Source organism: Clupea harengus, chromosome 1 (genome assembly GCF_900700415.2).
Source record: "Clupea harengus chromosome 1, Ch_v2.0.2, whole genome shotgun sequence".
Classification (NCBI taxonomy): Eukaryota; Metazoa; Chordata; class Actinopteri; order Clupeiformes; family Clupeidae; genus Clupea; species Clupea harengus.
The window spans coordinates 19,259,970-19,286,451 of record NC_045152.1 but is presented as its reverse complement, the minus strand read 5'-3'; the positions used below and the strand labels follow the sequence as shown (position 1 = coordinate 19,286,451).

Below are 26,482 nucleotides of genomic sequence, written 5' to 3'. Positions count from 1 at the left end.
CCCACGCATTCAGAACAGATTTATGACCGTGAGAAAGAGAGACACATGATCTCACGAGTGCTCTCTTTAAGCAGGCCCTTTCAAAGACCTTGAGTTGCCTAATTTGCTGCAACTGAAAGGAAAGAAAAACTATGCTTCTTGAATGTATATATTGCAGCCCACCAATTAGAGAAAGCCTTTCTCTAAGAAAAGCAGGGAAGAAACACAATGTAAATGGTTCAAATGTTTGTGTCTTGCTACCACTTTGTATAGGGACGTTTGAGTTTAATTCCAACACAGACTGACTGCAGGGTTATTCTATTCAGATTTAACATGACTGTCTGTCCAGATCAGACATAGAACACGCTTTTAAAAAGAAAGGTCACTTTGGAGTCATACACGTTGCACTCATATACTTTAATTTACAGTATTTCTCTCATATAAAAAAAAGTGCTGACTGATCATGGCGGCATGCACTGGCGTGTTCTGAAGGAGACAGAGGGGGAAATTAAAATACCCTTTCATTTAACTTTACAATTAGCAAGTCTTTCACACACACATACATACATACAGAGGGACAGGAGGAGAGGGAAACAAGCAACATAAAAAATAAGACATTTTTCAACTCATACATGATTAAAATGACAGTTTTTAAAGTCATTACCGAAACAAATATTGGCTTCAGTATACATCACCTAACAAAAGCAAACAAAAATCATGTGCATTGAAACTCCTCTGGCATGCGGCTGTGGCATGACTTAAAAACAACTTTATTGCAACTTAAGTTTATATTTTTATTTTTAGCCAACTCTCTGAGGCCAGCAGAGCCTAAGCACAGCCACGCTATGCAGTTTACCTGAAGGCTGCATATATGTACATACAGACAGACAAAACATTATCAGAAAGCATCATCCATTTCATACAAAAAGCAGTGTTCATCCCAATACTAAATGCGAAAATCAGTGCAGTGCAAGGATTAATATGGCCCCCGAAAGAGAAGAAACAGGCAAGAACCGCTGTCTCTGAACAAAAACTATATATTTGTATAAACTTGGTGCAGTTATTTTCGTGATAAACAGCATCTAAACAAGCAAACTGACTCGTAAAAAAGGACTGTTGATGAGAGAGAACCAACTCTGTAGCAGTCATCGAATCAGTTTATGAGGATCCCCAGATAAAAATACGATTAAGATAGGGCCTCAGGGAAGGGAAGAGAGAGAGAGGGAGAGAGAGAGAGAGAAGAACAGCAGGTTTACTTCTCTGTGGTGGATTGAGTGATTGTTTAAGTGTACACCATTTTGGCCAGAAGTCTTCCGTGCAACGGGAGACGTATGATTGGAACAGCTTCTTATTCCCTTCTCCCAGAATGCACTGACCAGCGGCAACTGTTCAGATCACTGCATCGCCCAGAGTGACCTGCATTGTTTAAAAACAATGGGCGTCATGATGGTCTTCATCTAATTCCGCTTCTCCTGCTTTAGTCAGTCCAGTGTGGTGCGACAGCAAGAGTCCTCCTCCATCTGTCTGCTAGTCCAATGTAGAGCTTTAGGTGGGGGGGTTGAGTTACTGTGCTGCTGACAGGAGCGTAAGATCTTCAGCTCCAGTTGCAGGTCACACTCTGACTTAGTAAAGGCACCAATGATTGAATGAAAGAGGTCTGGATTGGGGCAGCTAATCACGGAGTCGTCGATAATTAACCTTGTCTCGTTACGTACAAATTAACAATAAAGTTATCACATGCATCTTAAAAAATAAGATTCTCATTATCAATACACTTTTTTTTGTATGCATGGCATTACTGGTGTGCAAACATGATTGATGAAAGATGGATAAAAGCATTGGCAAGAGAAGCCAGGACTGGGCCGCCGCCGCCGCCATCGTAGCCGCCGTTCTGGCCACCGCTCCGTTTGGTCCTCGGTGGCTCTACCCAAAGGTGGCGCCACAGTTGGGGCACCTCCGCTGGCGCAGGGCGAGGCAGAAGAGGATGCCGATGGGGAAGAAGAAGATGGCGCACATGATACCCAAACAGGTGAAGTCGTCCTCAAGCACCCCAACCCTGAGGAGAAGACACATGCGCTCTTATTTCTGCTAGCTTGAAACATTAAAGCAAATGTATGCAGGAATTGACCCCCTTTTGTATGTTTCATACAGGCAGCTAGTTTTGGAATCACCTTTAAATTCATTTTGATGGTATATGGTGAAGAATATCGTTGGTATGGGTGGAAAGCTAAACAGATTTCCCGTGAAAACACCACTGCTATACTATATAACAGACCTCTATGTTAGCTCTGACGTTAGTTGCGGTTGCGTGATTCTAGCAAAGAACTCGATGAAATGCCGTCTGATAGTGATGTCGGTTTATTCTATGTACCAGACCTCGAGCACACACAACACGCTACGATGGAGAGAGAGAAGGAGATATTAGGAGGTATGGTCCATAGTGTAGTTTGTCTTCTGGTTGGCCTTTGACTCCACAGGCCGCGATGTCTCCTCAATTCTCCTTGCTCCGTTCTCTCACCGGTCGTAGCGGTTGGTGTCTCTACGGCATCCTTTCTTCAACACAACACACTCAGTATACAAATTACATTTCAGTTATAGTCAATAGAATACACAACTTAGCATAATGGGTGTGTCTGTGGTCTGGTTGTGTGCATGCTGGGCTACCTATATATGAAAAGGTGTGAATGTCAGCAGACAGGAAGGGTCTTTCTGACCATTTGTGTGTTAATGAAGGTAGCGAGAATGTGACACATTCTTGTGGGGGAGGAACTCGTATGAGTTGAAAGTATATGAAAAATGCCCAAATCTAACAATCTCCCCATCTGATCATAAATCAAAATACATCATGATCACAATAAAACCTAACAAAACCATAATGGACATAATCAAACATAGTGATCAAACAATCCAACATTGTTACAAAATTTCAACAAACACCATGTGTTCCCATAGTGTAGTGGTAAAAAGGTTTAGAACAGAACACATGTTCCTATAGTGTATCAATCTTCAAGATCTGGTGTCTCTTGAAACCAATATGCCATGTCCTTTATCTTCACAGGTGAAATCGAAAATCCCATTATTTGCTTGGGTAAAATTATTTCACGGCCCTTTTTGCACAGCGACCCCCGCCTTCCGCGAGCTGTGAATGGCGACCATGCATTTCTGGTTCATCAGTTTCTGTTGGTCAAGTCTTTGAATGTTGTGTCGTCACTGCTGTCCAACGGGTGAGGTGAATCTGGACAACGGTGATGGCTTGGTCAATGCAGCGGGTCAATGGTTCCTGCGTTCCCATTTCCCCTCATGCTGCTCCTTAGACTGTTGTTCTGAAAAACAAACAGAGAAAACTGCGGCAGTATCACATATTCCAAGAATGAGGCATTTCACTCATAGGACCAGAACAAACTATTTTGAAAAAAAAACATAACACTGAACATTAAAACTGCCTTAATACTAGGGCTCTGGCCTATATCATCAACCCATATCTCATAATCATGTCTATAATCAAGTCCATCATCTAAATTCCCATCCAATCATCATATCATTGCTAAAAGTAATGATATGATTAACACAAAAGAGCATGACTTGATTTCAGCCGTAGTCAAGTTGCTTCCCTCTTGCGCTCCACCAGAGATGGTTGTTCTGGGGCCATGCATTGTGTGCTGTGGGTGACGTCCGTTCTCCCTGTACCATGACTGTAGCAGAAGCAAGTGACAATACTGTGTGTGGTCTCTTACACTTACACAAAGTATGTTCCCCATCACGTGGCTCTGGATTTCTCCTCACCAATGGGGCTATCTGCACGGCTCTTGTCGTTTCTGTACAGTATTGACTCTCAACTGGTCTAGCATTCACCTTATGTTCATGCTCCAGGAGGTCATGCTCTCGGCCCTCCAAACCTACAATTCTCTTTACAACTTTCTCAGCTAAAGCATCGCCTATAGCTTCCACTGACTCTGGTTCTATGTGTGTTTTGACCTCTGACCCCAACGGCGCCACAGTTTCCTGTGCCTTCTCTATCATCCCATCACAGTAACCTGGCACTGCCCACTCAACATGGCACAGCCCACTCTCAACTGGGGATTTTCCATCTGGCACCGAACGTAGACCATCTTTCTCAATGGTTACACACATATCACCTTTGTCAAGGTGCTGACTCTCAGCTGCCGTAAGAGAATGTAAGGAGGGCAGATTCAGTTTCCCGGAACCGCAGACATAAGGGCCTGTCTCTGATAATCGTTTAATTTAATAAACCTACAGAACATACTTTCATTGTCATATCTGGAGTGAGGGTTGTGCTTCCTCTTACCAAGGAGACGACATTTGTCAGCCCAGTGTCCTTGTTTTCCACATTTATGACATGCATTCCTAGATGTCTCTATTTTCCTAGTTCTGATGCTTCTAGGATCACCTTGATTTCCCACTTTCACATTTCTAAGCATGAACTCTGGATCTGTGTGTAGGCCATGTGTGCTGACATTTCTGACCCTTTGTTCTGTATTGCGTTCTATCCTCCTTGCTACATTAATTAGCATCTCAAAGGTGAACGTTGTGTCTTCCCAACCGGGTGTAGTCAACTTAACAATACTTCTGAGCTCAGGGACAGTATTATGCAAGAAATTTGCCTTCAAGGCACCGTTGTTATTGGTCATAACATTCTCCTCTGTCATCCCGCTCATGCCTGAATGTCTTAAGAACGCTTCAGCAAATCTTTGGGCAAATTCATCCACCGCTTCATTAGCCTTCTGTCTACAACCAGATATTTTTCCCCAATCTGTACTTGCATTGGTAGCCTCCTGAATCCACTCACGGACTGCCTTCCAGCCATGATCTAGGTTCTGTTGATCCTCTCCTAACCCAATATCAACATCCCGTTTCACCTTGTCAGCCTCTGTGTTGTTTAGCACAGTGCACAACAGTGAAACGCCATCATATGGGTGCAACTGATAAATCTTTCGCAAGCGAGTAATCTTAGACCAGATATTCATCCCTGCTTTACGCGGATGCTGCAGGTCCTTTGACCACTGGTCAATATCTTGCGGCTTTGCAGATTTATAAGAATGCACTACATTTCTACCAGTATACCTAGATGTCAAAGCTCTCAATCTGACCAGGCCATCATTAACACCTGAGTCTACATTCATGTTCTTTGACCCACAATTAGCAATTAGCATCGGCATTGTTTGAAAAGCCTCTCGTCTCTCCCCCTCCCTGGGTTCTTTCAGGCTTGCTATTTCTGCCTCGTTCTTGGCCTGTCCTGCTTTTAATGTTTTCACATCATCTGCAATTGCTCGAACTGTGCTGTTCTCAACATTCAGGCGCCATTCTAGCTCAGTCTTTTCATGTCTTACTTTAACCAATTCACCTTCAAGTGACGATACCTTATCTCTCTCAATCTTCAGAATTCTGTCTGATTCCATTTTTTCTTGTGCCCTCTGACGGCGCATTATCTGATCTAAGGTAACGAGAGAAAGTTTGATTTTATCTTTTTCGTGCAAAAGCTTTTCAAAACTGCGCCTGATGTCATCAAGTGGCCAAAAGTCATTGTCAGGCGGAATGTTGGACTGCAGCTCAATTTTCCTCTCGGTCTCATTCAACTTGAGATGACTATTCAAAAAACCTCTGATTGTCTTAATCATGGTATTCTCGTCAAACTCACGCACTGCCAAATCACCCATCTCAATAGTAGGGATGTTTTTGGTCTGGCTCAAACTTCTCCTGAACATCTTTAATTGTTTACAGATAGACAAAAATAAACGTATAACTTATAATGTTACAAAACATACATTATCTTCCACAAAGTTAAAACTTAAATCGTATGTACACGACTTCCCACTTAGGCCTCGCCTACTACGTTATCTCGAGGTCGAATACTCCCGATGAGCTTCACTGTGCCAACGAACGGTCGCTTGCGATATCAGTTTTAAATCTTAAATTAAAACGTCTGGTTTTTGATCAATAATCTCTAAGCTAAACAAGATGCCCACATCAACGCAAAATTAGCTCATCGGCTATTTAAAATCATGCGATTCGATTTCACAGGACAACCAAGCATCAGCTAAATTATTACCAAGCCTTCAAGCACCAAAACAAACAGCCTACGTACGGCAACTTATTATTTCATAATCAATTTCTGCTTTTCAACCAGCCAATTGAAAATGCCACGCTTCTGTGGAGCGGTCATAAGAATACCTAAACCAGTATGGTAGCTTGCTTATTGCATTTCCAATTCTGCTTTTTCAGCCAGCTAATTGAAAATACCACGCTTTGTGAAGCGGCCACAATTACCCCTACGGTTAAAATAGTAGCTATTTCCAAATAAATCTAGACTAGGATGACCTAGAATAGGAACGGCACCAACACACAACTGTGGATTTCCTCTCAAACGTACACATCTCTACTGGGCCTGTTATTCATTACATGAATGCAAGTGTACATAAAACATACAGCGAATTCTCCCTCAAATCACTGCAGGTACGGAAACTTAGGAGTCCTTGCAACCTAACTCAGACTAAACTTTAACGATAATTTCTGTTCTTTTTTTCAGCGTTAAATACAAGATATTCACTCACCGTTTGGATTGAGGCAGCAGTCTTCAGATGCGCGTCTCTCCTGGTCGTTAATTCTTGTATTTTTTGTGAAACTGGGTGGATCAACACCAACTGAAGAATATCGTTGGTATGGGTGGAAAGCTAAACAGATTTCCCGTGAAAACACCACTGCTATACTATATAACAGACCTCTATGTTAGCTCTGACGTTAGTTGCGGTTGCGTGATTCTAGCAAAGAACTCGATGAAATGCCGTCTGATAGTGATGTCGGTTTATTCTATGTACCAGACCTCGAGCACACACAACACGCTACGATGGAGAGAGAGAAGGAGATATTAGGAGGTATGGTCCATAGTGTAGTTTGTCTTCTGGTTGGCCTTTGACTCCACAGGCCGCGATGTCTCCTCAATTCTCCTTGCTCCGTTCTCTCACCGGTCGTAGCGGTTGGTGTCTCTACGGCATCCTTTCTTCAACACAACACACTCAGTATACAAATTACATTTCAGTTATAGTCAATAGAATACACAACTTAGCATAATGGGTGTGTCTGTGGTCTGGTTGTGTGCATGCTGGGCTACCTATATATGAAAAGGTGTGAATGTCAGCAGACAGGAAGGGTCTTTCTGACCATTTGTGTGTTAATGAAGGTAGCGAGAATGTGACACATTCTTGTGGGGGAGGAACTCGTATGAGTTGAAAGTATATGAAAAATGCCCAAATCTAACAATGGTCATGCGAAGGACAGATACATACAACTGTTATTTCCTCAGGACTACTTTGTTCTGAGGACCACAACACAAAAATATAAGAAAAGCTTTCACAGCATGACATCAACAACTACCTCACCAAGAGACACTAGTTAGTTAGTATGACACAACACAAAAATATAAGAAAAGCTTTCACAGCATGACATCAACAACTACCTCACCAAGAGACACCAGTTAGTTAGTATGACACAACACAACACAAAAATATAAGAAAAGCTTTCACAGCATGACATCAACAACTACCTCACCAAGAGACACCAGTTAGTTAGTATGCTAGCAAGGTGTTAGCGGTGCCAACTGTGCTGTTGTTGGTAATTAGCTCACTAGTTTGATCCTAGAACTCCTTACTGCTGCTTTAATGGAGCAGTCTGAGCTTTTATTTATTTTGACAGTTAAATGGACACCATGACGTGATTAACTGTGAACAGCAGTGCTGCATGCTGCTATAGCAAAGAGAATAGGAGTGAATTAAAGAGAGATGTCAATTAAAGCTAACGAGTCTGGTGAAATAAAAGCGATAAATTGTGATGACAGGCCCTACATGTTAGCGTAATAATGTGAGTTTTCTGTTACCTAGATGTCACCTAGTTGTGTTAGATGCAAGGGACCAGAAAGTTTCTCAGTTTTAAGGCCAATGGCTCAGATGGTGCTACGAATAGGGATGGGTATGGTTTGGTTTTTATCCGATACCGGTACATAACCGATACTTTTAAAACGATACCGATGCCTAAACGGTGCCGGAACCGATACTTTTATAAAAAAATTAAAAAAATAAATTAAAAAAATTACGATTGACGACATTTAAGAAAGGCTTTTTTTATTGCCAAATATATGAACTGTTTAAAGTAGATTATATATATAAATAAACACAAAACACTTTTTAACTTAACACTTAAATAATATATGAACTGTTAACAAAAGTTTAGACTATACTTAAATAAATACAAATAAATACAAAACACACACACACACTGTACACACTACAGCTTCAATACTTCAGCAATTCTTTTGTAGAAATATCAGCATATTTGCCTTCTCCGGCAAAATCCGACACCTTTCCTGACTAATCGCATGACCTGCACAGGAGAAAACCATCTCCGATGCTGTCGATGAGGCCTGTACACACAGATATGTATCTGAAAGTACACAATTAGGGATGGGTATCGTTTGGGTTTTTTCCGATATTGGTGCTAAACCGATACTTTTAAAACGATACCGGTGCCTAAACGGTGCCTGAACCGCTACTTTTTTTTTTAAAGCACAAAGCGACGATTGACGACATTAAAGAAAGGCTTTTTTTATTGCCAAGGCAATTTTTTTTCTTCAAATTGAACAATATATGAACTGTTTAAAGTATATTATAAATATAAATACATACAAAACACTTGGCTTCCAACTACAGCTTCAAACTTTTTAACTTCAAACTATGAACATTATATTAACTGTAAACAACAGTTTATAGTATACTTAAATAAATATAAATAAATACAAAAAACAGCTTCAAACTTCTTTTGCAAAAATATGAGCATATTGGCCTTTGTATTAATGTATTATTTTGTTTGCATTTATTTCATGAAATTTCACCATTTTATGATTTGTTTATACCTATCTTTTCTATCTTGTTTATAGTTACTCTTGTTACTTGAACACACTGAGTACTCGAAAATGTGTACTGCCCCTTTAAGAGACTACCGTTGGTAGTTTAGCGGTCATCTCCGTATATTTTTCAGTCTTCGGTTGCTGATCTGCCGTTGACTCTTGCCTTCTCTCCCCTCTTTTCACGCAATTATTTTGTTGCATTTGCTGCACGTCGCGATTTTTGAATCTTTTTGTGCGAAATACAGCCACACTTTTGACCGTTTACCTTTCGGTATTTTCTCTGTTAAAAGGTTGATGGCTAGTTTTGTTTGTGCTTGCCTGCTCTTCACTGTCAGAACCGGTTCCAATACAACCGGTACCTACCCGGACCGAAATGCAACGCAGATTTCGGTGCTTCATTTCGGTGCCTGAACCAATTGAACACGGTCGCTAGGCAGATTCTGTGGGGCACATGTAAAACTGCCCCAGCTCCCAATGTAAACTTTGTCCTGTGTCGCTCACGCTCATTGGTGTTTTCATAGCAACAGTCTTATCTGATAAGTGCCGAAATGAAGCACCGAAATCTGCGTTGCATTTCGGTCCGGGTAGGTACCGGTTGTATTGGAACCGGTTCCATATTGGTACCGGTTCTCGGTACCCAACCCTAGCTACGAATGACTCAACAAGGGAAGAAATCATTTTTATAAAGCATGTGGCAAATTAAGGCTTCCACGAAAAGCAATAGAATATCACACCAAAACATTTGTTTTAAGGTCTTCTTTTAAGGATATCTTTTCATTTCTGGTAGACACTGCAGTTTGTCCACATCTTCTCACTCTAAATGTAGATGCTAGCATTCATTATACATGTTTCTTATTCTTTTTAATGGGTGTGGATAGTTTTGTTTACAAGAGGCTAGTTGGGTGCCTTGAACCACAATCCCACTTCTCTAGAATCTAAAAATAAACTCACTGAGGTACACGCTTGCTATATTTGTGTGAGCAGTGCTATGAAGTTCACCTAATGAGAAGAATGGCTTCAAATCCACACTTTGATAGAATATTTAACTTCTGTCCTCCTACCACACACAAAATGGGACTCTACAGAAATCTGGCAAATTGATATATAAATCCAGACATGTGAATGCTATCCCGCAATGAGGGGAAAAGGGAAAACCAACTGATTTATGTTGGTTAATAATGCAATAAATCAAGTAGAGGCATATACTATACTGTACTATACTATACTATTCTATTCTAAAAAATGCTTGCTGACTCTGACATATATTTTTGAGGCATGATGTTTAAAAAATCCAGAACTTTGACACAGTGAACAATCCAGCCGTCACATGGTTGTCCTAACCTCACTAGGAAGCATGCCACATGAATGATGATGACTGCTAACCACAGCTTACCCAGGAATCAGACTCAGCATTTCATGAAGCAAGGCAACTTCCACAATAATCTAACTGAAAGTAATGTGAATTCTCTGACCTTTTCAACCTTAATGTCTAAAAACCAGTCATGCAAAAGCAACATCAAGGAAACTTTGTGGAAAGTAATGGCACAAGCTCTTTCTCTTTCCGCGACACGTGGTTTTACACAGGAAGTAAGCCATCCGTAAAAAGTTCTCGTCTGACACAACAGTTGGTTGCGGTGTATATCAGTAAGACAATGACTCAGTAAAGATGAATGCAGCAAAAAGTACTCAGTGATAGGACAGTGGCAGTCATGCAACATGTGTCATGTAGCTTAACAAGTCACAGACATCTTGTCTGGATACACTGAAAGTATCTGTTGTTTACTACATGTGGGGCTTCCTGGAAATTCAGCAAACCTTTCCCAAGCATGAAATATAACCTTCTCTACCTGTAGAGAAAGTTCCTTTGAGATGCTTGTGTGTTTACCATGTTTTGTTGGTTTTGTAGGTGTTATGACATGTTCTATTAAATGTTTTAAATAACCGAATCCTGTAAACTCTGATACTAAAACAAGCACCTCCAATTACAAGTCTAGTTGGCCTTAATGAAATCAAAATATTGAACAATAATAGAAGTCCACAGACATCAACATTTTAAGAGAAAAAAAGACTAGTGTCAATGCTTTGTATTAAAAACAGATTTTTCTGGCTTACCTCACCATATGGAATGTAGGCCATTTAATGATAAATCTATTTAATTGTATAATACCTTTGTTCAGTAGAATTTTTCTTTTACAGTTTTTCTATTTTTATTTGGTCAATTTAATGTGTGAATATATTTGTATTTCAAGACATAGGAGAACAATACATACTTCTCTGTACAACTATGTAACAACAAACCATTTTTCCATGTTGCTTATAAAGTGAACATAAGGAGTTCCACTTTTCTCTGATATCAACAAGTACAGTCTTTACCATAATCAGAAATCATCACTAGTAGTTTGACTTCAAAGGATGTATTAACATCTAAATTTACAGAAGCCTTGCTTCTGCTGGCTAGCTTCTCTGCAATACTTAACTTGACAACATATTAACATAAGCCACAAGGTGTGTGTGTGTGCGTGTGCGTGTGCGTGTGCGTGTGTGTGTTTTTAAGTTATCATCGTGCCCTATGTTCTTTAAGCTGGTGTGGAATCAGACTGGTGAGAAGCTGTGTCTCTGGTGGGTAGACTTACCTGCAAGCAGGACAACCCCCTACCACAACCACTGAGGGCTGGATAATGGTGTAAGTGTTTGTGTAGTTTGGCTGCTGAGCCACAGCTGGCATCTGGCCTGGTACAGCTGGATAAGCTGCAGTCAGAAAGGGTAGAGCAGTCAAAGACCTGGGGTACATCTGTCAGACCAATCCTAAAGACTCGCTGAACTCTGCTTTGTATTTGATACATTAACATCGTGCCGCAACGGTTCAGGGGTCTAAATAGTATCTCGTCATCAATGAAAATACACTGCGATAATTTAGAGTGAAAGTGAGGAACTCATAAGACAATGAAACAACTTTATACAGCTAGCTGTAAATTCAGTGCATATGAGGAAGCAACTACAGTTGTTCTGTGTCTAGTTCCAAAGGCCAAAAGTCGCGCGAGATACAGACTGCCATACAGGCGACGTTCAAAGAAGATAGCCTACCTTTAATCTCCCTGTAGCTATAGTAGCTTACGTTTTTATTGTGGGTTTTTTTTATCACTACACAATACTCAACTTTGACTGTACTTTTATTGTAACTGACTATAACTTGTATTTTACTAAGGGCGCCCCCTGGCACAGTAGGCCTTAAAAGGTATCAATCATATTCACTGTTCTGAGCAAAGTTCAAAGCAATAGCCTACTTGGAGTTACATTTATCATTCATTTTCCCCCATCCTTCTAAATACCTGTAATATGTTAAAGCATTCATAACCATGAGTACTGTTTGACACATTGAGCTTCGTCCATTCCTCATTCAAAACAAATAAAAGAGAGAGGGAGAAAGTACACTTGCCTTGTCCATCAGGATAGTGATAGGGCGGCGGTGGCTGCTGAAATCCAGGAGGTGGCGGGCCAGCCGCTGGGATAGCGCCATAATTTTGCTGTTGCCCATATTCATACGCCCCCGAGACGGTGTTATAGGCTGGGGGCTTGTCTTGCAGAAGGGGTTTGTTATCCATATCTGACATGGGCTGTTAACGCTTTGAGATTTTCTATATATCTGATTTCTCAGCTGCCTGCACTCTCACCTTGAGATCTTGATTTTTGGTTGGCTTATCCCTGGGCGTCATACAACCCTCAAAAGTGCCTGAGCGCGACTAACAGAGTAACAGCGTGTGACAAAACAAAGACAACGCGACCAAGAAACTAGAAACTTCACCACTCGCCATGCGCCAAGTCGGTAATATCCCCCAAACCCATCACCACTTGGTCTAATTAAGACGACTTATTGTTAAGACTGGATACAATTTAAATTAACACCATTTCGATTACCAACTCATCTCTGGTCCACTAACCTTCAAAGTTGTTTACGTAAACTCCTTTAAAAACTCAAAATCGTTTTCCTGCTATCGGGTCTGTCACAAGACAGAAATCATGTGATTGCACTGGGCGTCTACAACGCGCTGCGCTTCTTAAAGCGACATACCTCTTTTACTACCGCAGACAGAAGCTGCAGCCCGTAAAAGGGTGACGCAGATTTGGTCAATATTATTATTGTGATCTGCCACATATTGTGATCTGCCACACATGTGCTTGATTATCATTTACGTTAACTGAATACAAACTCAAATAACTATTGGACTGACTGAGGGACCACAGAGATTTCACAAATTACACTTTAAACTAGATTTCGGGGCTCAATAACACTGTTTAGGCACAACACCAGAGAGGGGCCGCTCGTAGGCTATCCTATAGAATAGCCAAAATGTTGTGAAAATGTTAATGAGATGTTCTATCGTGTTTTGCAGTTCAACGCCCTGGATCTTTTATCCTTTTGCTACGGTCACATTTCATTGAACTACTGTTTGGTTCTACGTTTTAAATTATTGAAATTGCGCATTATAAATAATTCAACATGTAAATATGCCCGTTAAACAGCTGTAGCAGACGGGGTAAAACGCCCCAATTTAAAGGGATTGTCCAATCAGTGACGAGGATGCAAAGACTTCATGGCAAAACAGCCAATCCGTGATAAATACCCCAACTTCCTGTCGTGGATTTGGACTCAGAATATTCCCCACAATGGGAATAAACTGTAGCTTAGAGACAGAAAAGGGTGCTTTAAGTATTTTTGTCTGTTTTATCCGAGAGGACATTCTGTGCGAGAAATTAATCCTACCACATTTCTGCTATGACCTCTCATATCCATATAGTGCCTTCTCTTTGCTACTTGATGTAGGCTATTAGCGGGCACAATTGGAGTTCACACAGTTACCAAACTGCAGAGGTGAGTTATATTTACAGTAGTTTGTTCAGGATGCAGTTTTTACATTGAAATATAGTCGCAAGTTTATTTCAGTGTAACTGGGGAACGCACTGAAAAGGCTATTGTCATGTTCAGGAATTATTTAAAGGTTTTGAAGCCTAACCCTCTTCTACATAGGTGTCCAATGTCATGGATGCACTGCCGCCACGATTGTCAAGTATCCTGTTAGAGCGGTTGCCCGACATAATAGTGACAGTGAATACATTTACAGCATTTCTCAGCTGTACCGTTATAGCCAGAGAATAAACTGCTCATTCCGGGTTACGAGGGGAACTTCATCTAGCTAAAACTGGACATTTAGTGTTGCCCTTCGTCATCAAACAAATTACATCAGCATCAGCTAATGCAAAACCACATAACTCATTGCGTTCAGTCTGTAGCTAAATCGTATGATGAGATGTCTGTGCGTGCTCTGTAATATAAAATATATTTGCCCGTATGTGACCTGCTTTTATAATCTGCAAGGAAAGAGCTTCGACTGGAGTTCTGTCCCGAGGGAGCCGTCTGCCGTGGGTCCCCATGATGAGCAGTTCCCTGTTATGGGCAGTGGATGTGTATGGAAGAGTGTACTCCCTGTCCACCGCTGGAGGGCGCTGGGAGCGGTCCAAGGACAAAGTGCTGGAATTGAAACGAGTAACGGCTGTCAAACAGTGCTGCTGGGGCATTGGGTGCGACAGTCAGCTTTACCTCAATGTAAACCCAAGTGATGTGGCAATACGTTACCAAGAAGAGACATATGAAAACCAGGTGATTTGTCAAAACTGATGCTAAACATTCTATCGTAAAAAATAAGCATTTAAAAGGAACAGCATATAGATGCATGCATGAGTGTGTCTTTGTTTACATAACCGTATCATTCCTTTTGTAGCGTTGGAATCCCTTGGATGGCTTCACGGACTCAATGCTGCCCACAGACCGCTGGCCATGGACAGATGAGGCAGGCCTGAACCCTCAGCCTCTGCACAGTTTCCAGCTGCCCTCTGAGAGCTGGGAGTGGGAGGGGGACTGGTTTGTGCACGATGAGAGCTGTGGAAGACCATCTACCAACACCGGGGTGTGTCTCTGACTGTCAATCATTAATTCCATGATGATTTGACTCTATCATGTACCACACCTAAAAAAGTTATTTTATTATAATTCGTTTGTTTGTGTGGGGACACCAAAAAGGTTATCAGATTCACAATTGTTCTCCCACTTTTTACTTCAGGCATATCAAGAGCCGGTCAAGTCCTTGTTTAGAATCCATTACACTTTTTATCAAATTCGGGGAAATTCTCTTCACGTTCTTCTAGCTGTCTGTCCAGCTAAAAATAAAGCTCTGTGTTTATGCACAGTCCTTGCTCTGTAAATTGGAAACAAAGAGGCTCAGACCGAACCATACATTATTCCAGCTAATCAACATGTTGCTTCAGGAGCACAGAAGGAAGGGATGTCATTTGATTGACAAATAAAGGCTTTTCTATCTATTCTATCTACCAGAATTGAGGACTGCACCTGAGCTGTGTTTTTAGTTAGGCCTCAAGTCGTGGAGAAGGGAAGATTATTACTATATGTGTGTGCCTGTTGTGCATTTCCAGGGCTGGGAGTATGCTGTGGACTTTCCCGCCAGCTTCAGCAAGGACAAAAAGTGGAACTCTTGTGTCCGTCGCAGACGATGGCTTCGGAACAGACGCTACAAAGCCTTGGGCTTGTGGTCTAAGGTAGGCATCTCTGAAATACCTCTGGGGACTGAACAGGTCCTTCACCCAACAGGACAGCTTACTGAAATGTTGAAAATTAAGTCCAAAACGAATAATTTAATGTTTTTACAAAAGAGGTTAGGTACTATTGTAAACTGTTTCTACTCTTTGTTTTCTTGTTCTGTTGGTAGTTATGGATGATGACGTTGTTGGTTCTTTTCAGATTCCTCTAGATCGAGGTTGGCCCCCTCCACAGCCCTTTACTGACATCAGCTGTGGCGGTCACCTGATGGGCAACAGCAGTAAGAAGCACCTTTACCTCTGGGCCGTGTCCCAGCAGGGGAAGGTATGTGACTACGGTACCCATCATGCATCTCACCTAACATGACATCCGTGACATCAGCTCCAGACTGAACATTAAAATAGGTCACAGCAAAATCTATGTCCACAGTAGGTTGTGAGTCTGATACCGACCCTAAAGACCTGGGTGCACCTTGAATATTCAGCCACTAGGGATCAGTATAGCACTGTGCGCCAAGCTGAACTCGGAGTGTCAAATGGAATAGATTCGAGAGGAGAAGGCGTACAGGCATAAGTATGAGGAAGGCCTCTTCTAATGCGCAGAAGAATTACTCTCTTAACGTCAGTGGTCAAAGGATTCATTAATCATTCGTTCACTATACCTATCCTCTCAATAGTCTAACAGGCTCCAAATCTCCAAATATTTTGACCCACGAATCGCAGTTGCTGAATTCTGTTAAGGTAAATTAAGTTTTTGCAGTTTACATGTTTTTTGATTTTCACATGCTTTTCGTGTGATTTTTCTTTCATCCTATTTTTTTAGTGAGCAACCGTTTTAGTTTGTAATTAGTGCCTTCAAGACGTCTCAAGTTCTGCTCAACTGAAACTCAACACCTAAAGTAATGTCAGGAATTTCTCAGTTTATGTTTGGTGTTCAAGTGATTTGTGTAATGTTTAAGCACTGTTAATCACTTACATCATTACATGTGCCTGTGTGTGTATGTGCGTGTGTGTGTGTACACAACTAATCTTGACCCTTTTTGAGCTGCTGTAGTTCAGACACTGGAGTGTACAGTAGGTGAGATATGACTGTATGAGTGTACAGTAGGTGAGAGATGACTGTATGAGTGTACAGTAGATGAGAGATGACTGTATGAGTGTACAGTAGATGAGAGATGACTGTATGAGTGTACAGTAGATGTGAGATGACTGTATGAGGGTACAGTAGATGTGAGATGAGAGATGACTGTATGAGTGTACAGTAGATGTGAGATGACTGTATGAGTGTACAGTAGATGAGAGATGACTGTATGAGTGTACAGTAGATGTGAGATGAGAGATGACTGTATGAGTGTACAGTAGATGTGAGATGACTGTATGAGGGTACAGTAGATGTGAGATGAGAGATGACTGTATGAGTGTACAGTAGATGTGAGATGACTGTATGAGTGTACAGTAGATGAGAGATGACTGTATGAGTGTACAGTAGATGTGAGATGAGAGATGAGAGATGACTGTATGAGTGTACAGTAGATGAGAGATGACTGTTTTGGGGTCTGGGGAATACAGGTGTGGTTCCGCAGTGGCATCCAGCACCTAAGACCAGAGGGCTGTCGCTGGGAGGAAGTGGCAGTCCCTGGTGAGGTTGCCCAGATGAGCTGTGGCCCTGGAGACCTACTGTGGACAGTATTATGGGATGGCCAGCTTCTCGTTCGAACGGGTGTCAGCTGCGAACAGCCCAAAGGTCTGTATAGGCATACATATATGGGATTACACATTTATTCATGCTGCAGTGGTATCTGGTGTACTCACACATCAACACACTTCCTCACCAGGACATACACTCACACACACAAATACACCTGTATATACTCAAACAGTTATTATGTTTCACACCATCAGTAGCCTAAATTATCTTTTTTTTTTTTTTTTTTTTTACATTTTGACGTTATGTACAACCTTGTGAGAATCCATTTTCTGCCTCAAAGGATCCTCTTGGACGGTGGTGGAGCCCCCTAAGAAGAATATGGGGGCTGCCCTTGTGTCTGTGGGAGTGTACGTGGTGTGGGCTGTCACCAAAGACAACAAAGTAAGACATTTGGCTTACTCTGTGAAACAATGACATGATTCAGCTAAATGACTCAGTAAGGCGGATGTTTTGAGACACTTGAGGAAGTGTAGTGTATTTTATTTGGGCTTACTCTATTTTATTAATATCTATATATAGATAGCCAGGTCTCAAGGCCCAGAACTCTCATCATCCCTGATGCAGTTTTTGTTAGTTTGCCAGTTGTCCTGAGAGCGTTATTTGGGGTGGTATTCTAGGTTTCAGATAATATCATGGTGAAATTGTCCTTATTCTTAACTATAGTGAGAAAGTCAGTGAGAATATTTGTGTTCTGAAACGTTGGAAAATGCTCTGAAAGTGTTACCATTGTAATGACTGCTGCCTTTTCCTTGTGGCTGGGGTTAGGTATGGTTCAGGAGGGGTGTGAACTCCCATAATCCCTGTGGATCGCGGTGGATAAACATATCAGGAGAGATGGTGAGCGTGAGCGTGGGGCCTAATGACCAGGTGAGTTTCGTTTGAAACATATCTTCAAAAACACACAAGAACTGTGTTAAAAGGTTCCTCTTTGGTTCGGTGCCCAGCCGGTTCCAGCCAGACTGCTGCTGTTGCATCTTTGAGGATTCGAACAGCATTTGATCTGTCACACAATGTTAGTCAGGACCATCATGTTCCAGTTAGAGCACTAACTGACCCAACTGGATGTCTTGCCCATCTTATTTATACCCTCTGGCCTTCCTCGCCATGTACATAAAGATCATCGCTGCACCCCTCCCCTCCCCAAAGCCCCGGCTGCTTCTCGGCTTCTCATTAGCAAAGCTTTAGTTGGTCGAGTCACATTTCCCCCCTAGTGTTCCTTCCAGAGTTCTGCTCGGGCGGGCGGGGGGCTGCTTGGGACACTTGCTGCTGAGTCTAGGAGGGCAAAATTGTCAGCAATGCGGCCATCAAGCCCCCCACCTCAACCCCTTAATCTCTCTCTCTCCCTCTGTCAGCCACACTCAGATGCACATACTCTCTCACACACACACACACACAATCACACATACACTCAATCACACATTCTCACACACACACACACACACACACACACACACACACACACACGTACGCGCACTCTTGACCCCCTCTGATCTGAAATGAGAGCCCCGTCGTGCTCCACAGATGGCTTCCATCCACTGTGCCTGCTGTCCATGGCGTGGCCCAGCCATATATATCCTTTTGCTGTATTCTGCACTCTGGCAAGGCCAGCAGGATCACATCGAATTTAAATTTGGCTGCCACTCTCTGTGCCATATTATGCATTTCATTCCTTAAATTAATGGAGGAGTCGCTTTGGAAGAGCCCCCGGCTCCAATATTAGTGTTGAGTCTGTTTTAATTAAATGTATTTACCAGAACCGGTCAAATGAATAGGACAAAATCATGACTTTGTACATGCATAGAGTTGAAAAGTCAAATCAGGACAGAGATGCATTGCAGTACAGGTGGGCTGAATTAGTTAGAGTCCTTGTTTTCGAAAGTAGTCGACTTAAAAAGTGTATTTGTTTTAGTCAAGTCTTGATTACAAAATAATCTACTTTAAGAGTAAATGTAAGTCTGAGGCCAACTTGGGTTTACAGATATGGCTGAAGCCCAGCGCTGGTATCCTGGCCTGTGTTGGCCTGTTGGCCTGCACCATGTATGGAGGTGAACCTCCTCAGACCGAGAGATGGGGCAGATTCTTCCTCCGTGTCCTGAGCCATCGGTTAGACATTAGCACTTCTCACCACCAGCCTCAGCATCTTTCACACTAAGCTTCAGGGCAGAATGGATGACCATAAACCAGACCGAGTCACCAAATCTCTCCTTCCAAACAACCCCAGGCCGCCCCTACTCTCCCCCCCCCCCCCCCCCAACCATAGTAAGGGGAGCTACTCATTGGAGCAGCACTATTTGTGCTTTATGACCGGATGGAATGAAGACACCTGAGAAGGAGTATGGATTTGGTTGTGCAAGCTGAGGCTGTGTCTGCACATTTCAGGTGTGGGGCATCGGGAGCGAGGACCGTACCATCTATTTCCGACAAGGGGTGACCGCCAGCCAGGTGACGGGGACTGGCTGGATTCCAGTACACGCCCAGTGGGACAGCTCACGGCCAGCCGAGGGCCACCCAAGGTCAGTCTGTCACTCAGTCCGCCGAGGCCTGCCCACTGTGGTGCCACAGCTGCTCTTGACTGCTGAGCAGAAAATTAGATTATGTTTCAGCGTGACAGAGTTGAGCTGCTGTGTGAGTTCGACACTGAGACGATCTCAGCATTGATACTGATTGTGGATCAGTAAGGAAAAGCCACAGATTTTAAATGAATTTACTGAATTTACTTTAGGAGTATTGTACTATTTCCTACCAGCAGATGGCTCCCTGTTATAGGTACTCTCAGTGGTACTACCCCTTGTGCTCCCATGGTTGCTATGATGACTGGTATTGTTTTGGTCTTTGTTTACCTCTCTTCTCTGGCCTTCCTCTGCAGCCATGACTACAGGGGGAGGATGACGGACTCTTCCCAGGGCTCCGTGCTGGGCCTGGAGGAGTCTCTGGGAGGACCGGACTGTCCCATCCCTAAAGCAACCATCCCAAAGATCACCAGCGACAGCTTCATCTCTGCTCTGGTGTCGGACCGCGAGTGCACCATCAGACCTGTGGGCAGCAAGCCGCTACCCACTGTGCCTGCAGAGGACCAGGACCAGGCCCAGGACCAGGACCAGGACCAAGAGGCAGACGGTGGGGATGAAGAGGTCCTTTCTTCCCTGAGCGAGATTCCCTCCAAGGCAACTGGTGTCGACCCATGGAGCAACGTGGATCTGGAGGAAGAGGCCAAGGGCAAGCCTCCTGCTGGCCCAGGAGAAGCTGCTGCCCAGCGGGCCTCTGTGGCTACTTACTCCCTGGAGCTGCCGGAGGTGGAGGAGAGGCCGCCGTGGGCCTGGGTCAGTGGGGGAGGCTGTGTTTTCACCTCGGACTCTAGGATTGGCTGGCTGGAGTCCTCAGAAGATAGTAAGACATTACAATGGCATTTACACAGATTCACTAGGCCCTTCCACAATAGATCTGATCAATCAATCCGAACACACACACACACACAACACTCATTTTATGTCTTTCTCTTTTTTCTCCTCCCCCAGAGACCAGTTCTCTCTCGCTGGCAATCACTCCAGCACATGCATCAGCCGAGAAGAAGAAGGAGGCGTCAGAGGAACAGATCTTTGAGAAGGTACCAAGAAACCTCCATCCAAGGTCTAACCACACCGCCACTCTGAAGGTTGTACACGTTCACTGAAATTGTGTGGGTTTTTCGTTTTTTTTTCTCTGTCTTGGCGCAGTCGGTAAGTGTCACCAAAGGACGCCTGCGCTGGTGGAGAGATTGGCAACCCCACCAGTGGGAGGACGTTGGCATCGCTCTAGAGCAGGCCAGAACTGAGCGGGGCCGCAGAGAAGACATCCTCTATCTCTACTACAAACACAACGATGAGAAAAAGGTAGAAGTCCCCTTCAAATTATTCACAAAAGTATGTAAACCGAATGTGTGGAAATGGTTTAATTGTAGTCATATGTTATAGCCGAGATTGACATTTTCTCAAGGCAATGTGCCAGAATATTCAGATATTTGGCAAAGAAGTTCAGTGGAGGTGAATGGCACAAGTATAGCAATACGTATCTCTGTTTCTTTCTCAGTTCCTCTGTACTCCCATGAGTGACGTGACAGCCCTGGTCCCCAAGATCAGGGAGTCCCTGTACTGCTTTGCCATCTACACCTCAGAGAGAACCAGACAGAGGTGGCCATTACTGCTCTCCACACTGACCCAGCAAGACCTGCAGCAATGGGTACTTCCCTTATTGTATAGTGTTGAGTTCACCGCTATGTAGCCAAATCTATCAAAATACAATTTTCTTCTAAAAATATATTTCTGCACAGAAAGGGTGTATTTGTATTGTATTTGTGACATATATAAAACTTCTCATGTCCCCCTCTTGTAGCTGTCTCTTCTCGGTGAGTCCTGCTGCCACAGCAAGGGCATTGTGGGTAAGCCCTCAGAACAAGCCCTGTGGGCTGTGACGTCCAAGGGAGACATCATGGTGCATGAGCCCGCACCCAGCCTGGAGGCTCCAACATCAAGCCCAGCCTGTGACCACATGTGCGTATCTCAGAGTCCTCTTCACTCTCCCCCTCTCCTGTATTCTCTGCATGTAGACCTGGGTGACACATTCACAGTAGTATCCATATAAGCCTGTTTAATCTGGTGATGGGCCTCTTCTAGCTCTTTTCTGTTATGTGTTACTTGTACATTTTTCATTATCATTATTGGTGGCATTTTCCTGTGGCATGGCTGCGAGCGCCCACCAATGCGTGCGTCTGTCTCTGTCTGTCTGTCTGTCTGTGCCACGGTGCAGGTTCTGGTATCAGGTCCCAGGCCACCTGCACACGGTGGAGTGTAATAGTCTGGGTGTGGTGTGGGGCATTGGCTATGATGGCACAGCTTGGGTCTACACGGGTCACAGGGGCGGCTCCGTGGAGGGTAAAGGATCTTTTCTCCACACTGTTTGACCCATTTAGTTCCCCCTCTGTAACCCCCCCCCCCCCCCCACACCTCCTGATCCTCAGCGCTGCTTACTAACCCTGCTTCACTGATAAACTCTAACCTCTAACCTCTAACCTGTGCACCATCTCCTCTGCCCCCTAGTTAATACTCCCCCCATCTCAGTGGTCTGTCATTCAAATGTCCACATGTTCCCAACTGTTCCTTTAAACATCCATCAAGTGTGCCTGTGTGCACTGTTAAAAATGGACTCCATCTTTCCAGCAGGCAGCGGGGATCATCAGCGCCCACTGGCAGACGTCAGGAGCATATTCATCTACGAGAACCAGCGCTGGAACCCCCTGGCAGGATACACAGACAAGTATGTCTCTCTTTCTCTCACTCCCTCTCTCTCTCTCTCTCTCTCTCTCTCTCTCTCTCTCTCTCTCTCTTTCTCTACCTCTCTCCACACCTCATCCGTCTCTGCTTCAGACTGCAGGCTGTGGGGCTGGTCACTGACGCGTGTGCTTCCCTGTCTTACCTCTAGGGGCCTCCCCATGGACCGACACATGTGGAGCGATGCCTCTGGGCTGAGGGAGTGCACCAAGGCCAGCACCAAACCACCCTCACCACAATGGACCTGGGTGGGTGCTGACACACACACACAGATAGTGAAGGCCAGGGCTAACTCCAGTCTGACAGCTCTGGTCTGGGTGTACCTGGGATGAAGGATTTTCTCTCTCTCCTCGGAGCTTCTTTAACTGAGAATTAGCATTCAACCCCTAACAAATTAACCCTAGGCAAATGGTGTTTCCCCCCCTGGTGCATTAAACAGCACTGGGTGATATTGCATAATGGTCATTACTGTGCTCACCTCAGTGGTCACTCATGGTTTTATGACAGACAGGCCGCTGGCTACGGTAAATATGCCACCTACAGAACACTAATGATGACAAAAACGATTTCAGATGTTTAAACCATTACACATAATCCCATGGTGCTCACACAGGAGACAGACTGGGCTGTGGACCACAGTGCCCCGGAAGGAAGCGACAAGGAAGGCTGGCAGTATGCTGCTGACTTCACTGCGTAAGTGTGCTCAGTCGTGTCCTGATTGTCATCTCAAATGTTTGGATAAAGAATGGATTCAATTGGCTGGTATTTTTGTGAAGGAAATTACAAAAGAAAGCAAGCAAAAGATCAATCGGTAGTTGAGTGACAAGGATGAAAACATCACCACTATGACCAGAGAAACCAATGTGAATATATGTAAATGTAAGTGATATTATTAATAAAGAAGAACATGTATTGGTTGTATAGAGCCTATACTGGCAACAAGACTCTCAAGGACTTTGTGAGAAGGAGGCGCTGGATCAGGTAAGACTTCTTACTGTTGTGGTGTGTGAGAGAAAAAATATAATTATCCTGAAATACTTCCCTTGGAAAGTGAATAGAATATAATGGGGAATCTAGGGGATTCAGGCATTGGGTGGTAAAAATGTTGATTGTTGATGGTGCTTATAAATAAATACAATTGCCTTGAATTGAATATCTAACCTGTCTGTCTGTTGCCTGTCTCTGCAGGAAGTGTAGAATACAGCTGACTGGTCCCTGGGAGGAAGTCCCGCCCATTCCACTGAGTGACATCACCATCCTGCCCTGCTTGGCCAAGAGCAGCATGGAGCAGGTTCCCCTCTGGGCCATCAGTGAGAGAGGAGACATCCTGTGTCGACTGGGTGTGACCAGAGACAACCCTGCCGTAAGGACCCATCAAACTAACCTTTCAGCAGACTGGATGTACGACCTTATACCTTTAGCGATTCCTATGCTATCTCATTTAGGATTCAGTTGGCCCACACACCCAGTGAGATCATTGTGTAGGAGGTAAGCCTGGTAGACAGCAGACTGCATCAGTGACTGATGTGACTCTCTCTTCAGGGCAGCTCCTGGCTTCATGTTGGCACTGATCAGCCATTCTGCTCCATTTCCATTGGTGGAGGTCACCAGGTGTGGGCCATCGCCCGAGACAACTCCGTCTTCTACCGGGGCTCTGTGTCGGCCCAGAATCCTGCAGGTAAGGCCTTCTATCGAGGAGCCCGATGTGGAATCATCCACTAAATCTGACATGCCATGTCTGTGAACTGGTGGCTCAGACTGATTACAGTATGGTGGAGTTGATTGGCTCTGCAGGCCTGATGCTCCTCTCCTCTCCCTCCTCCCCTCTCCTCTCCTCTCCCTCATCTCCTCTCCTCTCCTCTCCTCTCCTCTCCTCTCCTCTCCCTCCTCCCCTTTCCTCTCCTCTCCTCTCCTCTCCAGGTGACTGTTGGTACCACATCCCCTCTCCACCCAAACAGAACCTCAAGCAGCTCTCTGTGGGGCGGACGTCTGTTTACGCTGTAGACGAGAACGGTGAGTGTTCCGTCCCTCTGCCTGCTCTGATCGGTCTTCCTGACAGGAACCTTTCCGAGAACCATGAAGAGAACTATTACTATTTGTATACAGTATACAAACTCTTCTGTCTCAGCCATCTTGTGTGAGGGAAGGAGGCCATTTGACACATCACTCACCATCATCTCTCTATCTAGGTAATCTGTGGTACAGACATGGTGTGACACCCAGCTATCCCCAGGGCACAGTGTGGGAACTCATCTCCAACAACGTGAGCAAGGTCACTGTAGGCCCACTGGATCAGGTGAAAAAAAAATACATTCAAATGATCCTTTTTTCCTTGTTTTCTTTTCCATAGTGCTTGTGTGTCCTATTCAGATAACTATCCAAATAGTAAATGAAACCGCTGATAATTATAGTCTGTAATGCAAAAGTTTTGGGGAAGGTAACAGGTTACTGGCCCCAGCTGAAGGGCCTGTTGACTGGTATGTTGCTGTTCTCCAGGTTTGGATCATCGCAGAGAAAGTGCCTGGCTGTCCTTCAGAGAGTCCTGGTACCGTCTGTCACCGGGTCGGGGTGCAGCCCATGCAACCCAAAGGCCAGAGCTGGGATTTTGGTATTGGGGTGAGTGTCTGTTGAGAACCTGACTGACGCTCGTCATTAGAGGCCCTGTTGAGGAGATGATTTTGGTATTGGGGTGAGTGTCTGTTGAGAACCTGACTGATGCTAGTCATTAGAGGCCCTGTTGAGATGATTTTGAGATAAACAGCTCTGTCAAATAGTTTACTTCAGATCATGTTAGTTTACTTACGAGAGTTCCTTATCCTTCAGGAAATCTGTAAATTACATAATATTCTTAGATATCAATTATGTGCCCTGAGGCATCCTCCAAGGCATTTGTATTTCATGAATTTAAAATCAAAAGCACAAAATCAATAGCACAATAAACTTGAACTACTATTTAGTGAGAGTGAAAGCTGGCACTATACAGAAGAGGACAGACGGTGTGTCTGTGGTTTTGTGGTGTCTGTGGTTTTGTGCCCGCTCAGGGTGGATGTGCATCTGTGTCTGTGGTTTTGTGCCCGCTCAGGGTGGATGTGCATCTGTGTCTGTGGTTTTGTGCCCTCTCAGGGTGGATGTAGATCTGTTTGTCTGTGGTTTTGTGCCCTCTCAGGGGGGATGGATGTACCTGTCGGTGAGGGGGAACGCCCTGGAGGCACAGCGAGCCCCCGCCCGCAGCCCACAGCCCCCCCGCGCTCAGAGGCAGGTGAACGGAAACATCATTGCATGCTGAGCGTGGTCATCTTCCACATCACTGTCCTCGCTCATCACAATAAGCTTGTGACCCGCTGTTCTGGGGTCAGTCAGGAGTCACTCACACCCTGCATGCCCTGTGGTCCAGTGATCTGGAGTCAGGCATCCCATAATTACACACGTTACATTCCTCTCCCCTATTAACCATTATGTGACTTTTGTCTGATTTTGTGTTGAAGCATGATTTTGTTTTTATTTTTATTGCTGACCATAAGAGATTTATTGGGTTCTATGAAATAGAATGTTTGTACATTAATGGTACTAACCATTAATAACAAGGTATTAACATCTTAATGAGGATGCGGTGTATTTTTTGTTCTGCTAGTTAACCCTTTCAATATTCTTTCATCTTTACATGTGATTCCTAAAATGACATTCCCCTGCACCCAAGAAAAGCCTCATATTGTTGCATGGCAGACCTTTTGAAAACATATAAACCTAAATGATTCACAATATGCTGCCTTGAAACAATGTAAGGGTATCTCTGTACATGACCCATGTCGATAATACATTTATTTTGTGGTTGATGATCTTTAAGGTGTGTTTTTGTTTGCTAGTTTGAATCTAATGTAACTGAGGTTCTTTGGTTGGTGTTTTAAATGGAAAGGTGCTGCAATATAAATGATCATACAGATGTGTAAAACATTCATTCTATGTTAAGTG

The 26,482-nt window shown here is 43.8% G+C and overlaps 2 protein-coding genes across 5 annotated transcripts; one reads left to right on the top strand and one right to left on the bottom strand.

The window, feature by feature from the left end:
• Positions 1 to 377: 377 nt before the first annotated feature.
• On the bottom strand, positions 378 to 12,931 carry bri3 (brain protein I3). The gene is made up of 3 exons (XM_012825953.3): positions 12,330 to 12,931; positions 11,527 to 11,641; positions 378 to 2,035 (listed from the first exon to the last, which is right to left on the bottom strand). The coding sequence occupies exons 1-3, from the start codon at positions 12,502 to 12,504 to the stop codon at positions 1,903 to 1,905; spliced, it is 423 nt and encodes a 140-aa protein (XP_012681407.1). The 5' UTR covers positions 12,505 to 12,931; the 3' UTR covers positions 378 to 1,902.
• Positions 12,932 to 13,660: 729 nt separating this feature from the next.
• Positions 13,661 to 26,462, top strand: tecpr1b (tectonin beta-propeller repeat containing 1b). Of its 4 annotated transcripts, none has more exons than XM_031570022.2 (25): positions 13,661 to 13,763; positions 14,273 to 14,549; positions 14,671 to 14,856; positions 15,380 to 15,502; positions 15,705 to 15,827; positions 17,072 to 17,246; positions 17,491 to 17,591; positions 17,976 to 18,077; positions 19,590 to 19,723; positions 20,077 to 20,597; positions 20,726 to 20,814; positions 20,924 to 21,079; positions 21,276 to 21,425; positions 21,579 to 21,736; positions 21,993 to 22,117; positions 22,403 to 22,499; positions 22,665 to 22,761; positions 23,127 to 23,206; positions 23,438 to 23,494; positions 23,702 to 23,876; positions 24,056 to 24,191; positions 24,434 to 24,526; positions 24,703 to 24,809; positions 25,010 to 25,129; positions 25,680 to 26,462. In XM_031570022.2, the coding sequence occupies exons 2-25, from the start codon at positions 14,322 to 14,324 to the stop codon at positions 25,797 to 25,799; spliced, it is 3,453 nt and encodes a 1,150-aa protein (XP_031425882.1). In that variant the 5' UTR covers positions 13,661 to 13,763; positions 14,273 to 14,321; the 3' UTR covers positions 25,800 to 26,462. The 4 variants fall into 4 exon arrangements, with proteins under 4 accessions (XP_031425882.1, XP_012681012.2, XP_031425878.1 ...); XM_012825558.3 differs by having other exon boundaries at positions 14,268 to 14,549; positions 22,406 to 22,499; XM_031570018.2 differs by having other exon boundaries at positions 14,268 to 14,549.
• Positions 26,463 to 26,482: the final 20 nt, after the last annotated feature.